The following is a 15,786-nucleotide window of genomic DNA, read 5'->3' on the forward strand; positions in this document are numbered from 1 at the left end:
CCTGGCCTTTGCATGGTCAAAAAGAACAGCAGCCTCTTTTGGACAAGCTGAGGCTGGGAATGTAAAGAATTAAGAAGTGGACAAGAAATGTTTTCAACATATTTATCTACAGAACCATCTAGAGAAGTGCCTGCTTTGCCAGCAAAGATGAAAATCTGAGATCTCATTGTGACCTCCCAAACTGCTTCCCTAGCAGAGGTTACTAGAATTAGTGGACAATGGTGGGGGAGCCCGACAAGGAACGTTACACAGTTTTATCCTCACAGGAAAGGAACTACTTGGATTTACATTATTTCTTTAACTGTCTGTAGCCACAAAAATGTCTCATCTTTGTTTCATAGGGTTCAGAAAGTTAATAAAAACCTACTGGAATATAAAAAGATGATGAAATATTTATCGAAAATGCAAATGTGATACTTAAACGTACTAGCAGCCCTAAAGGCACCTGAAAGCCAGTGTTCCTTTATTCGAGGGGAAAGCTTTACTTCAGAGCTTTATTTGAGCTTAATACCCCACCTGAGTGATATTTAAATAAAAGTAAAACAGAAAATGCCTCTTAGGAAAGAATGCCCTAATTTCAGCATTTCTCTTATATTAATATAGAGGTCTCATTTTAACATTGCCCACAGGATAAAGTCTAAATTTCTCAGCTGTACATGCTGACCTCAATCTTTTCTGCATCTTCTTCTACCCCATCTCTTCAGTGGCCCTACCTCCATTACTTCTTTTCAGAACTTAATGCATCTGAAAGGCACACTCATTCCTCTATATCTTTACTCCTGAAACAGTTTGTTTAGTGTTATTCCTGTTGAAATTTTGCACATCTTTCAAATGTCAGTTTTCTTGGATGATTTTCTGATTCCCTGGATCTGTTCCTTTGCTCTCTCAGTCCCTAGTTCTTCATTTATTGCCCTGAGGCAGCTCTGCCCACTGTTTTTACTAATTGCATCCTTTTATCATCATAAACAGCTCTTTGGGGAAGGAGTACAATATTTCTTAGTCATATGTGTTTGGCATATATACAGTACCACATATAGACCAGAAACTAAATATCTATGAAATGAATGAAATATGAAGACCAAAAAACATTTCTGGAACTAGAACATATATTCCCTCGAATCCCTTGCATGTCATCTCTATCTCACAGCCATTTTTACTGCCACCCTTGTGTCTTTGTATGTCTTCTATGACAGTCTAATTATGACATTCCTTGCTCTATTAGGAGCATGTAGTGCTCCAAATTGACCCTAGGACAATAATTTGACCTGAATGAGATAAAATTCAATCTTTATTCAATGTCCTTTAAGATCTGACTTATGCCACCAGCAAATCTCACGTCACTCCTCCCCTTTCACTCTGTTACACCCATGCAGCATTTCTGTGTCCCAGAAATGAGTTTTCTATGTGGAATGCCTTGTTTTTCCCTTTTCCTCCTCTTCATCTTCCATTGGCTGACTACTCATGCACCAGATTCTAGATAAGATGTTACTCATTTTGGAAATTATCCCCAGCTTCCCACACCATCTCCAGCCCCAGACTAGATTAAGTCTTTCTCCTTTGTGATCTAATAGCTAACAGTTAGATATCAGAAAGACTTGGGTCAAGATCTGATGCTATTGCTTACCAACTAGTAACTTCAGACCCTTGCAAACTTTAGCTTATTAAATCATAGATCACTGGGCCCCATCCCCAGAGTTTCTGAATCAGTGGGTCTGGGATGAGTCTTGAGAATTTGCTTTTCCAAGAGCTTTCTGGGTGACACTGATGATGATGTTCTGAGGAACACAGAGAGAACTGATGATTTTGATAATTTATTCATCTACCTCTGTTTACCACTGTAAACTTTAGTTTCAGCATCTGCACAGTAAGGCTAAAAGGAGTGTTTGAAAATTAGTTGAGATAATGTATGTGAAGGAGTTGACATGAATTAGGGCTCAGTAACAGTAAATATTGTTTTTGCATTATCATTGCTTTCATCACACTGTGTTGAATTGCATACTGAAGAGATCATGCCAAGTAAACTGAGAACCCCAAAAAGAGCAAAGATCACATTGGTTTTATTATTATTGTGTCACAGGTATCTTATGAAGTGCATTAGTAGTCACTAAATAAACATATAATGGAGTGAATTCAAATACAAGCATTCGATAAGTATTTATCTTAATTGAACCCTTCTTGTAGGTAGCCCCTACCTAGAATATTCCAGGTTTCTTAGTTTTGCTCATGATATTCTTGGGACTGTTTTGTTGATTACTTCCTAAATTACTTTTTGGTTATGGTGAGTCAATCCCCAAACTTTCCTTTCTAAGAAGATTATACAAGCAACAGAAAGAACTTCTTCCTGTAAAGAACTAGAAATGAATAACCACGTGGGCTATTCATTTGTCTCTGTAGTCAGTTTCATACTGAATGAAAGCAGTTACAGCAAAGTATTCCCCTGCCTTCTGTGCTTGAACATATGCCTTTACTTAACAGGGGATATGGGTTAGAAATTAACATGTGAGGAATTTAATTTTCAGTTCTTTGCAAATTTATGAAGCCTCCTCTTTGGAAAAGCCTTTCCTATTTTTACTGTCAGTCTATACTCACTTCTTCTCTCTGACCTCAGAACCTCATATTTTGTATTCATACATTATTAGTTCAGCAAGTATTTTTTTCACCACCTGCCATGTGGCAAGCCCTATTCTTACAGTGGCGATGCCACACTAAAATAAAATACTGCTTCACAGACCCTAAAGCATAACATTTATCAACTTGCATTGTAATTGTTTGCTTCTCTGTCTCCTCCCCTGCTAAGTTTGAGCCTCCTGATGGTAGATGTGGTATCTCATTGAACTTTGAGTCTTCCTCTCAGTGTTTAGTGTATGGTAGACATTCATACATCTGGATAATTATCGTTTACATACAGAGACCCTTCTTATTATATTGGTGTGAGAAATGGAATTCAGCACCAGAGATCATATAACACTTGTCCTTGAAACAGTTTGGCACAAGATGTGTATTCTTTGACTTCCAAGTGTTGTTCGTTTGAATTTAAATTAGGATCAACCAGTAAAATGTGGGAGATTTTACATAACAATCCAGATTTCCAGCTTCTCTTGTAAAAGCCCACATTCCTGTATCACACATTGAGCTGAAGCTGTTGCTGGTCCACCTGCTCCTTGAGATGGGGCATGCCTTCTCCATTTCACTACAACCCCTAGTGTGCCCTATCATTTTGCACGTGTCAGGGAGGGGCAGGGGGGTGATGTGTGGTGAGAGGAGAATGAAATTCTTCCAACTCAACATAAATTTACGGAAAGTTTGTGTTTATAAGCTTATAGCAACCTAACTCCAACGTTGGAAATAATTTACTTTTTTTCTTCAGTGATGTGGAATGTTAACAAGCATTTGTTTTCATTTGAACTATATAGCATATTGAGTCATCAGTCTAAATTTTGTCTGTTTTTCTGCATTTTCACAGTAGGTTTCCTGTATTTCTCAAATTAGTTAAATAATTGCCAGCTACATTCTACTGTGATGTGTGTCCTAGTCCAAAGTAAAAATATATCTAAGTCTATCGGGTTTAGGAATTTTTTTCCTTCTTTTTTGATTATTGAACTAACTCTTTTTATTTGCTTTGGTTTTGTCATTTGAGACTAGAATACTTAAATACATAAAATTGAATTAAAATTATAGTTTATCCAACTAAATATATTCGTACTTTGTTTCAGTTATCCTTAAAAAGAAGAGGAAGCAAAGATTTGCCGAAATCTGAAAAAAAGGCTCAACAGACTCCCACAGAGGTATGTGGAAATAAAATTTCAACTAGTACATCAGGTACCTCTAAGTGTACATAATAATAAGCAACATTTATAAATAGATATAATGGCCAGATAAACTTACACAAAACAAAGTCAAATTTGCATATTAATTATGTGGCCATAGATACAGATAGTATAAATCAGTGTATTTACTTTTAAAGCCAGCCTTAACATCCCTATTAGAATTGTTTTTACATTGTAAGCACACAGAAAAAAATGTCATTTGTACTTTATATGCTGCTATATTTGAGAACTATACCCATGATGCTAATCTTGTCCTTTTATAATTAATAAGGTCAATAGAATAGCTGTTCCTATAGTGTTAGGGGAGAGTAAAGAAAGGAATGTTGCAGAGGGAAGTCAGAAGGGAGAGAAAGTTACATCTTTAGAGAGCCCTGGAATGAAGTAATTCTCCATACAAGTGATTGGAGAACCAAAAGAAAGGAGACAAAGAATAGAAATGAAACTTGAAAGATGTACTCAACATGAGCTTTTAAAAAACCTTACAAACACAGCCACAGTGCAGGCTGGCCCTGCTCCAAGGTAAACAGAGGTGCTGATACTTCTAAAGAAGATTTTTAAATGGAAGAGGAAACATTTGGGATAAAAGTAACACTATTGTTACAGAAAAGGGATTCCGATCCAGACCTCAAAAGAGGTTTCTTGGATCTTGTGCGAGAAAGAATTCATGGTGATCCCATGGAGTAAAGTGAAAGCAAGTTCATTAGGAAAGTAGAGGCATAAAAGAATGGCTGCTCCATAGACAGAGCAGACCCAAGGGCTGCTAGTTACCCATTTTATGGTTATTTCTTGATGATATGCGAAACAGGGAGTGTATTATTCATGCCTCCCCTTTTTAGAACATGTAGGGTAACTTCCTGATGTTGTCATGGCATTTATAAACTGTCAGGGCATTGGTGGGAGTGTAGCAGTGAGGACGACCAGAGGTCACTCTCATGGCCATCTTGGTTTTGGTGAGTTTTAGCCAGCTTCTTTATTGGAACACGTTTTATTAGCAAGGTCATTATGACCTGTATCTTGTGCCGACCTCCTATCTCATCCTGTGACTCAGAACACCTTCACCATCTGGGAATGCAGCCCCGTAGGTTTCAGCCTGTTTTTACCCAGCTCCTATTCAAGATGTGGTTGTTCTGGGTCACACGCCTCTGACATTATGACTCTCCAAAAACACTTGGCTAGATATTAACCTTTAAACTGTGTCAGTTGGAATCTATGGTACTGTAGTATACTTTTATGACTACAAGGCTTTTTTCACATTTGATAGATAATTTAACTAAAGTGATTTTAAATATTCAAAATTTGAAAAAGTTGATCTCAACCATAACATATTAACTGTATATTATTTTCCTTTTTCCTCCCTCTACCTGCTCTGTTCCTGCTGTTTTCTGCTGGTACTTGCACCAGAACATGTATAGACGTCAGCATTTCTAGAATCCCTGAGTCTCACAACCAAGACCACGATACCATTTTCTGTCCTTTCTCTCTGTTCCCCTAATAAGTCCCAGTATACTCTGTCATTACTGCTTTTCCACTCTGTCTTCGCTGTCACTTTATTCAACTCACTCTAAATATTTTGTTGTGAATCATTTCACGTGTTACCACGAATCTTCTTTCCTACATTGTTTTTAACCATAGTCTCTGATGAAGGAATTCTTGACTGCTTATTCTTGGCTTTATGGACCTCCACTCCCTATGCATGTGGGCAACTTTCCGCAAAAACATCCACAATTTTCATCAGTTTCTCAGTGAGGTCATGGACCTTACAAAAGTCGAGATGCCATGCAATCCACCAGCTTTTATTTCATGAGCAAAAACTTCCTTATTTATAAGTATACTGCAGCATTTGAAGTTTCTACTATCATTTCTAACACATTTATTTTCAGAGGTTATGACCTGTCACTTTTCAAAAAACCCACCCCAGGTGATTGATCAGGCTATCTCCGATGAGATATCTCAATTATAAAATGGTCCATTTTTACAAAATTATAATGTGATTCCATTGCTCAGTCAAGGTTGCGGGCCACCAATCCACGTATTTGTATTACTGCAAGTATACCATTCCATTGTAATTCTTGTTTATGTATTTATCTCTCCTACTTAGCCAGGGCATTTTTGTACACAGGGGCCATCTTACTCAGCTTTGACTCATCTGTGTCTAGTGATTGGCACTCTGCACGTGTTCAATACATGCTTTTAAATACTCCCATGTCTCCTTTTTCTAGGTTAAACCACACAAAATCGCCAACATGCTATTGAATTTGATGTACAGAAATAGCAATTTCTTTTTTTTTTTTTTCTGTGACAGAGTTTCACTCTTGTCACCCAGGCTGGAGTGCAGTGGTACAATCTCAGCTCATTGCAACCTCCAGCTCCCCAGTTAAAGTGATTCTGCTTCCTCAGCCTCCTGAGTAGCTTGGACTACAGGTGTGTGTCACCATGCCCAGTTACTTTTTGTATTTTTAGTAGAGATGGGGTTTCACCATGTTGGCCAGGCTGGTCTCAAACTCCTGACATCAGATGATCCACCCGCCTCAGCCTCCCAAAGTACTGGGACTATAGGTGGGAGCCACCACACCCCTGCCAGAAATGGCAATTTCATATGGTCCAACCCTCTATTATTCGTTTAGTTTTGTATTTTATTTTGTTAATTTGCTTCAGTTTCTTTGATCACTTCCTCACATGTTCCTCCTGCAGCAAAGTGAATTTATCTACAGAGAAATGATATTGCACAGCAATTAAGAACTGTAGCTCTAGGGCCAGGCTGCCTAGGTTGAAATCTCTGGCATACACTAGCTGTATGAACCTGGGCCCATTACTTATTTTTTTGTGTGCCTCTATTTCCTCATCTATAAAATTGGAATCATAATAAAGAGGTGTTGTACAGACTAAATGACTTAACATATGTAATTGATTAGAATGCAATTTAGTTTCTAGTAGCGGCTCTTAAAGTCAAAGCCAGGCTTTGCTCATTTCTTACTGGCCTTCATCATATCTTTATGGTCCCCTCTTCACATGTAATTCACATCTTGTTATGAGTGAATCTTTACCATACACAAAAATAAGAAGTAACTTGCTTCACACCTCAGAGCATTTTCATTTTTCTTGCCTACCACTCACTGTGGAAAATAGGAGCAAGTATTTACTGCTCAATTACTGTGGACCAGGCATTTTGCATGCAATTTCCTATTTTTTTCAATAATTATATATGATATTTCTATGCCAAGTTTCCAATGCAGCCTCATCTTAGATTACAAGATGAGGATGCAAGGCATATTGGCATACAAGGTTGTAAACTTTTGGCATTGCAAAAACTAGCACACTTTGTATCTTGAAAAAAGTTATTTTTAAATAAATGAAATAATTACCATGCCCATCAGCCCTTGATGCAGCTTCTTCCCTCATAATGAGTCTATTATATGCAGTCTATGTCCAAGTATTAAAATAATTGTTGTTTTCATTCTTTTGGGCAGGAGAGCTTACGTATACACAAATCAGATATCCCTCTCTTTTTTAGTTGCTTAACATAGCCCAGAGAAATGTTATTCTGCTTCAGTTTGTGCTTTGTATCACACCCACTGCTATGTTGGTTAGATTCAATTTGCAGTCTGTGCCAACTTTTTTTTATACTAGCAAATAAAGGCCTTGCCTTGTAATCAAGGATTTCCACCACATGTAACCCTACCTTGCTTCCCAGTCTCATCTACTCTTACATGTCAAATAAAACCTAGCCTATGTAAAAGCATATTTGACATTGTTCGTCGTGTTTCTGTTCAAACGCTTCTAGTTATTGGCCTGCATGACCTTAGACTTCCCCTCCCAAACATGTGACCATTTCTAATCCATCTCCCTTTCTTTTCTTCTTTTGGTTGCGTCTGTGACCATCATGGTAGCTTCAACCATCACCTCTGTGCCTCTCATCCACATGTCCTCACTTCTAGACCTGAGCTCTAAGTGCCAAGATGTAATCTTAGTAATCTAATCATGAGCCTGAGATTCAACATGAGTGTTGATGGGTGTTTCCACCCAGTATCCTTCCACCAAAACACCTCACAGACCACATTCTTAAAAACTTAACCATATTCTTCATACAAAACCATTTCCATTTGTACTTTTCAATTTAGTTAATAACTGAGTTTTGAGATTGTCATGAGAATGTATGAGAACTTCTGCAGGTTTCATTCCACTATCCTTTCACCAGACAGAGCCAACTTTATCCATTTCAGACTGATGGGAGTACATCTTATTTTAAAAGTGATCTAGATGGAATGCTTCTCTGTTCATTCTCTATCCTTGCTGTTGGCCATACAATCCAATGAGACACCTCAACTCAAAAACTCAGGGTTATCTATGATTCCACTGGTGATGTGACCTGAAACATTGTAATATGTCCTTGGTCTCATCCTCACTGAATTAGTGGGAGAGTCCCAACACATAGTATAATATATTGCAGGCAGCTTCTCTCTTCCCTTGTGAAATGAGTTCTTCCATCAAAGATTTCCATGACATACCCTCTTTTCCACCTCTCTGGACGCTGCTAAGGCTTTCTCATCTCTTCTGGCAGTCCCTCTCTCCTTTCTTCTAAACCTCTTCTGGAGGAAAGTGTATAAGCCAACACATCTTATTTCTTTGATTTTACACCATTGCCCTATTTTTCTTCTATTATGCTTCTTTTCTAGAGGCAACATGTGCAGTAGAAGGAATATGAGTTTGGGATTCAGCCTGAATACAGACTGTGCTCTTTCACTTGTGCACTGCCATGTTAATAAATCTCTCCTATCGGTAAAGGGGAGAGAGCATCACCTATCTTGAAGGGCTGATATAAGGATTTAATACTATATGGAATGGAATGGGATGTTCAGGCTCTGCACATCCAGCAGCTCTCAAACCCTTCGTATTCCCATTAGCAGATAGAAAGACAGGAGACCTGTGCCCTGTTCTCCATCTCTTCCTTCTCAAAGGCTCTGGGCGGTATTTACTGAGCATCTCTTGCAGAAGTTCATTATTCTCCTCACCTTATTCACCAGTGGTTTCTCCTTCTTTACCAGAATGCATCTCAAACACAGATGACTTGAGTACTGGGTAAGGAAAGAATTTTTATTTTCATTTTTTAAATGAATAAACCAAAGTTCACAGAAGTTACATGATTAGCTCATAACTTAACAGTTTGAGAAACTGTCCTTGGGAGATATGTCCTTAGACATAATAACATGCTTCTGTAATAGCCCTCAGAGAAAGATTTCCATTTCTCCTTTTGTACTTTTCAATTTAGTTAATGATTGGGCTCTGAGGTTGTCATAAGAATGTGTGAGAACAACTTCTATAGTTCCACTATCCTTTCACCAGGCTGAACCAACTTTATCCATTTCAGACTGATGGGAGTACATCCTAATTTAAATGTGATCTAAATGGAAAACCAGTAACAGTTTATCCCTGGATGGACCATTCCAGTATCAAACTTTCCTGACTTAAAGGCCTCTAAAACAACTCTCCTTTGAATAAAAACAGGGGGCAGATTATTTTCTAAGTGGCACAGAAATCAAGAGCCTGAGCATTCGTTTTAGACAGAACTGGATTCAAATTTCACCTTTGTCCTTTGCTATTCACTAGCTGTGTAACCTTGAAAGAGTTACTGAACATCTTTAAACCAGGAATTTTAATGCCTATTCCTAAGTTTACTCTGAATATCAAATTAGGTCATATTTGTAAAACAATTTACAGAACTTGGCTCAGTGTGACAAAAAAGTGGCAGCAAATGCATATGAACCACATGCTCCTTGAACAGATTGTATATTTATTACTGCAATAATGAAACAAAACAAAATGAAAAAAAAAAAAACACTGCTGAAATGATCATCAAACAGTTGTATGCAGCTACAACATATAATAACCTCTGAATGGTGGTGACCACAGCTTTTCTCTTTTCATATTCCTTTTACTTTTTGCTTACAGGGTGTAATATTGTTCTAATTTTTAATTTGCCAAAGAAGTTAAGCGGTCTGAAGAAAATACACAGTATCTACTTCTGTTTCTCTCTGCCATTAAATCTTGATTGCAACAAAAAGAAATTATTTTTCCAGGTGTCCTCATTTGGTTGTTCCTTGATTTACATAAAAATGATCTCCTATCCTTTTTCCCTCTTTTCCCCCAAATGAGGAGGACAATGAAGATCTGAAGTGCCAGCTGCAGTTCGTTAAGGAAGAAGCCGCTTTGATGAGAAAGAAAATGGCCAAGATTGATAAAGAGAAGGACAGATTCGAACACGAGCTCCAGAAGTACAGATCCTTCTATGGGGATCTGGACAGTCCTTTGCCCAAAGGAGAAGCCGGGGGCCCTCCCAGCACCAGGGAGGCTGAGCTCAAGCTACGGCTAAGGCTGGTGGAGGAAGAAGCCAACATCCTGGGCAGGAAAATCGTCGAACTGGAGGTGGAGAACAGAGGCCTGAAGGCGGAACTGGACGACCTGAGGGGCGATGACTTCAACGGCTCGGCCAACCCGCTCATGAGGGAGCAGAGCGAATCCCTGTCGGAGCTGCGGCAGCACCTGCAGCTGGTGGAAGACGAGACCGAGCTGCTGCGGAGGAACGTGGCTGACCTGGAGGAGCAGAACAAGCGCATCACCGCGGAGCTCAACAAGTACAAGTACAAGTCCGGCGGCCACGACAGCGCGCGGCACCACGACAACGCCAAGACCGAGGCCCTGCAGGAGGAGCTGAAGGCGGCGCGCCTGCAGATCAACGAGCTCAGCGGCAAGGTCATGCAGCTGCAGTACGAGAACCGCGTGCTCATGTCCAACATGCAGCGCTACGACCTGGCCTCGCACCTGGGCATCCGCGGCAGCCCCCGAGACAGCGACGCCGAGAGCGACGCGGGCAAGAAGGAGAGCGACGACGACTCGCGGCCGCCGCACCGCAAGCGCGAGGGGCCCATCGGTGGCGAGAGCGACTCGGAGGAGGTGCGCAACATCCGCTGCCTCACGCCCACCCGCTCCTTCTACCCGGCGCCCGGCCCCTGGCCCAAGAGCTTCTCCGACCGGCAGCAGATGAAGGACATCCGCTCGGAGGCCGAGCGCCTGGGCAAGACCATCGACCGGCTCATCGCCGACACGAGCACAATCATCACCGAGGCGCGCATCTACGTGGCCAACGGGGACCTGTTCGGACTCATGGACGAGGAGGACGACGGCAGCCGCATCCGCGAGCACGAGCTGCTCTACCGCATCAACGCGCAGATGAAGGCCTTCCGCAAGGAGCTGCAGACCTTCATCGACCGCCTCGAGGTGCCCAAGTCTGCGGACGACCGCGGCGCCGAGGAGCCCATTTCCGTGAGTCAGGTACAGTTCTGCCTATTGCGAGCCACGGCGGTGGCCAGGCTGGCCCGCGGAGCCGCGTCCCTGGGGGGCGTCTTGGCGCCCGGACCGCCGCGCCCCGCTTGAGGGAAGCCCCTCCGCTCAGGGCTGCGCTGGGGCCTGAAAGCCCCTGGCCGGCCCACCAGTTCTTCCACACTGTCCTCCTGCAGACCTGAGGTTTCTGTGACTCCATCACGTAGTCACCATTTCTTCCTCTTGTTTTGTTTAAAAGGAAAACTCAACACCGTTACCCTCAACTTCTATGGAAAGAGTAAAGGATTGTGAGGCACATTATTATTTTAGCAGGTCAATATTTTTCTCTATTACCCTGCTAGCAGATGGAACTGCAAGATGGTCCTGAGTAGGAATCTTTAACTGCTGATCTGTGGTTTTTGAGCCAAGATCCAAATTGAGTTTAGGGTTTTTTTAAATGACTAGACTGGGAGGCCGAGTAGGGCAGATCACTTGAGCTCAGGAGTTCAAGTCCAGCCTGGTCAGCAAGGCGAGATCCGTCTCTACAAAACATACCAAAAATTAACTGGGTGTGGTGGCGTGCACCTGTAATCCAAGCTACTTAGGAGGCTGAGGTGGGAGGATCACCTGAGCCCAAGGCAGGTCAAGGCTGCAGTGAGTGGTGATTGCACTACTGCACTCCAGCCTGGGCAACAGAGTGAGAGCCTGTTAAAAAAAAAAAAAAAAAAGAAAGAAAAGAAGAAGAAAGAAACTAAAACTAAATAAAACAGAATTGATGGCCAGGTGCTGTGGCTCATGCCTGTAATCACAGAGGCTGAGGAGGGCGGGAGGTCAGGAGTTCGAGACCAGCCTGGCCAACATGGTGAAGCTTTGTTTTGCTAAAAATACAAAAATTAGCCGGGTATGGTGGTGCACTCCTGTAATCCCAGCTACTTGGGAGGCTGAAGCAGGAGAATCGCTTGAATCCAGGAGAGGGAGGTTGCAGTGAGCCAAGATTGTGCCACTGCACTCCAGCCTAGGTGACAAAGTGAGACTCTGTCTCAATAAATAATTTAATTAAATAAAACCGAATTGATGGATAACTGCTGGTCAATGTAGAAACCAGTGGCAAAGAGACATGATTTTGTGTCTACAGCCTCCCAGAAAGGAACAAATGAAAGCCACTTTTTTACCTTAAGTTGAAATAACATGATGATTATTTCCAGAGAAAATCACTTTCAGTTGTATAGTGGAGAATCTCAGGACTGGGAAAGGAGTCTATACAGTAGCTTGAAGGCATCACTAATTCAGAGAAATAGTAATAACTATTCCAGAACAGGGAAAACCAGCATTTTTCCTCCATCCTGATTTGTAGAGGCACACCGGATGAATTGGACTGAGCTGCTTTGGCCAGGTATGGTGGCCATTTAAAGACCAATGCATTTTGTAAGAGTTAACCACATGAAAGATAATTTATGAAATAAAACAGGCAATGCTGTTTCCTCTGGCAAGCCTGATGTCCTGTAACCATTGGAGAACCCACGGAAGTACAACAGCATGCATGGCTTTTAAGACACGCAAGATATTTAAAAGCCAGTTTACATACAGAAGCATGATTTTAGATTAACTGCCTGTTGGTACAGATTGCAACCCTATTGCTTATTTATCTTGCATGTTGCTCCGCTTTGCTATGAATAAATATTGTTTTATGATAAAACTTGTTGAATTTTGATAAGTTTTCAGTTATACTCTCAGGGAAAATAATTGAAATTAGAGTGAGAGAAAGTACAGTGTATAACTAATATTGAGCTTTCAGATTTTATAGCTATAGACTTAAGGGAGGGTGGGGGTTCTTTTTTTTTTATCTTAAGTTGAATGAATACTTAAATTAGTTGATATGAATTTAAGTTTTAAAAATTATTATTAATTAACTCTTCTCTTTGTCTTTGCATTTACCTTCCCAGATGTTCCAGCCTATCATTTTACTTATTCTCATTCTTGTATTATTTTCATCACTTTCTTACACAACAATATTTAAACTTGTCTTCCTTTTTACACTGTTTTTTGTACTGTAAATCGTTCATCATTTACCATTCATTGTAGTATTTTCAGTTTGTTTATTTTGTTCACCCTTCAAGACAAGAAGTAAAAGAAGTATAATTTCTGTAGTAACCAATGTTGTAAAAACACTGAAGACTGCTTATTTCTTTAAAAAGACACAACTCATCTTACCACTATCAAATTCAATAAGAAGCCCAACCACTAAAATGTTTCAGGTAAGATATTAAGTGTGTCTTTTTTCTGTATGAATCATTTTAATTTTTGCTTCTGTTTTTTCATCCTGTTGGTCTCTTCTTGATAAATAATTGGCATATTGAATATAAAAATGGACTACATGTCTCATAATTATTTCTCAGTAGTTAACTATTATTATCCAAAAGCCGGACATTTACATTTTGGTCACACTTCCAAAAAGTATATAAATTTGTAAAGCACCTTTGCCAGGTTACATCAAACTAAAAAGATAATTTTGAGATCCAATAAATATCTGAAAAAATATGGGAAATGAAATGTGACCCTCATGAACACTAAGTAATGTGTTGTAATGCCGATGTGTTTTGTCTATAGAGATATGCTTGGAAGCAAGAGATTGGATTAGGTCTTAGTTCATTTAGGAAATAATTATCCCTATCCTACTCTATTTGACCAGATTCCCACCAAACCTGCCATTTCTACTTTTACTTATTATACTTGAAGTTGTGTATTGCTAATTAAACTTATTGCTTGGAATCCTAGCCTCTACAATAGATTGCCTCCAAAGTGGGAAATACTCTATAAATATGATAAGTGAATTGTTTTGAGTAGGAAAAAAAGTATAGTCATTCTCTAGAATATCATTAAAATACAACCATTTTCTAGAATTTCTTTAGATCACAATCCAAGACCCATAGCATAGTTCTGGTGGGAGGTGCTCTTGAGATATAAACAAACTTCAATGAACCTGAGCATCCCCCTTTCTCCCCATACCTAAAGTGGCCTGGATAGATTCTGTCTACCCAAAGGACCTATTCTGTCCATCTCATTGATAGTTTATCCAGTGCCATCCAAGATTCAGCAATCTCTGCCCTTGTTAAAGTCACATACTTGTAAATATTCATAGGTTGGTTGGTGGATATGAAAATCTGTGGAAAGTGAAGTATCTTACACCTGTGCAAAAAGAATATGTGGAAAAACTTTGTCATAAAAGTTGCTACTAGTAACGGCCCTTGGAATCCCAGGAATTTAGCTTTCAAGGGACTATGATTTATTTATAGTCTCATCCTCCCACGCATCCATTTGGGTATTAATTAAACAGACAAACAAAAAACCTTCACAATAATCTAAAACTTCAGTTTCAAATAACTGCTCTTTCTATAGGGTTTGTTTGGTTTAGGTTTTCAGTTCTGTTTGTTTTTTGGTAGAGGGAGGAGAGACAGTGAGGAGTGGTTAATCAACTGTTGGAATCTGTCAGTATGCACTTCTGACTTTTCATTTTAGAGATTTAGAGAGCTAGGTAAAACTTCATTACAACAAAATGAGATAAATGCCATGTTTAATCAATTATATATAATTCAAGTGTTTACTTTTTTTTATTACTATAGTTACATAAAAGTCACATTTCATTCTAAAGTGTTTACTTTTAAAAAAGTTTTCACCTCAGGGATAACAACCACTTTAAAACCTAAAATTTGTCTGTTAGATCCTTGATAAGTTTCCAGGCCGCCATTTCAGGAACTAAAAGTAAATGTTTGAGGGCTGAAATGTAGCTGAAATAGTTATTGCCTTTGAAGCCAGTTACATCAGTTAAATGGTTCTCAGCCACCTACAGAGCATTTGGAAGATTATTACAATGACTGGGAAGCTCACTGGCATTTAGGACAAGGGATCAAAATTTCAAGATCCCTGCAATCCCACATCACAAAGAATTGTCCAAATTGCTGATGTTATCTTTGTGGAGAAACATGATATAGTATGCACTCATTCACTTCAGAAGAATCACACCTGTTCACTACCCTGTGTGACTTTAAGAAACTGGCTTTAGATTTTAGCTTTCTTTATCATGAGAGGAATCAAAAATGAAACAACTAGATCACTAGTTCTCAACACTAACTGCATATCAGAATTTCTGGGATGTTTTCAATTGGGGACCTATTCCATACTAATGGAAATAAAGTGTATGGACCTAGGCGTTCATATTTATTAAAATGCTCCAGGACAAATAATTTTAGATATTTGAATTATCTAAAATACTTATACATATTCTATATACCCCCAACAAAGCTTACAGTAAACTATGTGATACTAAGATATAGAATCTTCAATTGTATAGGTTTGAGTAGACTTCAAAGTTTCAGCCACTCAATGGATGTCTGAATTCTCTCTAGAGCATTTCCACTTAGTTGCATAGCCTTTGCCAGAAGAGATATCACCTCCAGGGATAAAGCAGTTCTATTTCCGCACTGGGGGTGATGTCAGAAAACTTGGCTTGCATTAATACAGGTTCTTAAAACCACAAAATCAAAGGTAAATAGGAATAATACCTAACAGAAAAGAGAACCAAGATGAATAGTGTATGGGCACAGGGTCACACACACACACTGAGAGACATACGCATGTATGCACACTG

General features: G+C 39.7%; 2 protein-coding genes across 3 annotated transcripts in view; both read left to right on the forward strand.

The window, feature by feature from the left end:
- The window catches only part of SOGA3 (SOGA family member 3), a 48,588-nt gene extending 35,290 nt beyond the window's left edge, over positions 1-13,298 (forward strand). For both annotated transcript variants that reach the window (XM_017533316.2, XM_037740238.1), the window contains exons 5-7: positions 3,714-3,785; positions 9,978-11,153; positions 13,085-13,298. In XM_017533316.2, the coding sequence (XP_017388805.1) occupies positions 3,714-3,785; positions 9,978-11,153; positions 13,085-13,195 (1,359 nt within the window). In that variant the 3' untranslated portion in view covers positions 13,196-13,298. The remainder of the gene's footprint in view (positions 1-3,713; positions 3,786-9,977; positions 11,154-13,084) is intronic.
- A 10-nt stretch (positions 13,299-13,308) lies between these two features.
- Positions 13,309-15,786, forward strand: part of KIAA0408 (KIAA0408 ortholog) — a 30,788-nt gene continuing 28,310 nt past the window's right edge. The window contains exon 1 of the mRNA XM_017533317.2: positions 13,309-13,396. The gene's annotated coding sequence lies outside the window, so the exon portion shown is untranslated. The remainder of the gene's footprint in view (positions 13,397-15,786) is intronic.

This window comes from Cebus imitator, unplaced genomic scaffold (genome assembly GCF_001604975.1).
Source record: "Cebus imitator isolate Cc_AM_T3 unplaced genomic scaffold, Cebus_imitator-1.0 Scaffold81, whole genome shotgun sequence".
Lineage (NCBI taxonomy): Eukaryota > Metazoa > Chordata > Mammalia > Primates > Cebidae > Cebus > Cebus imitator.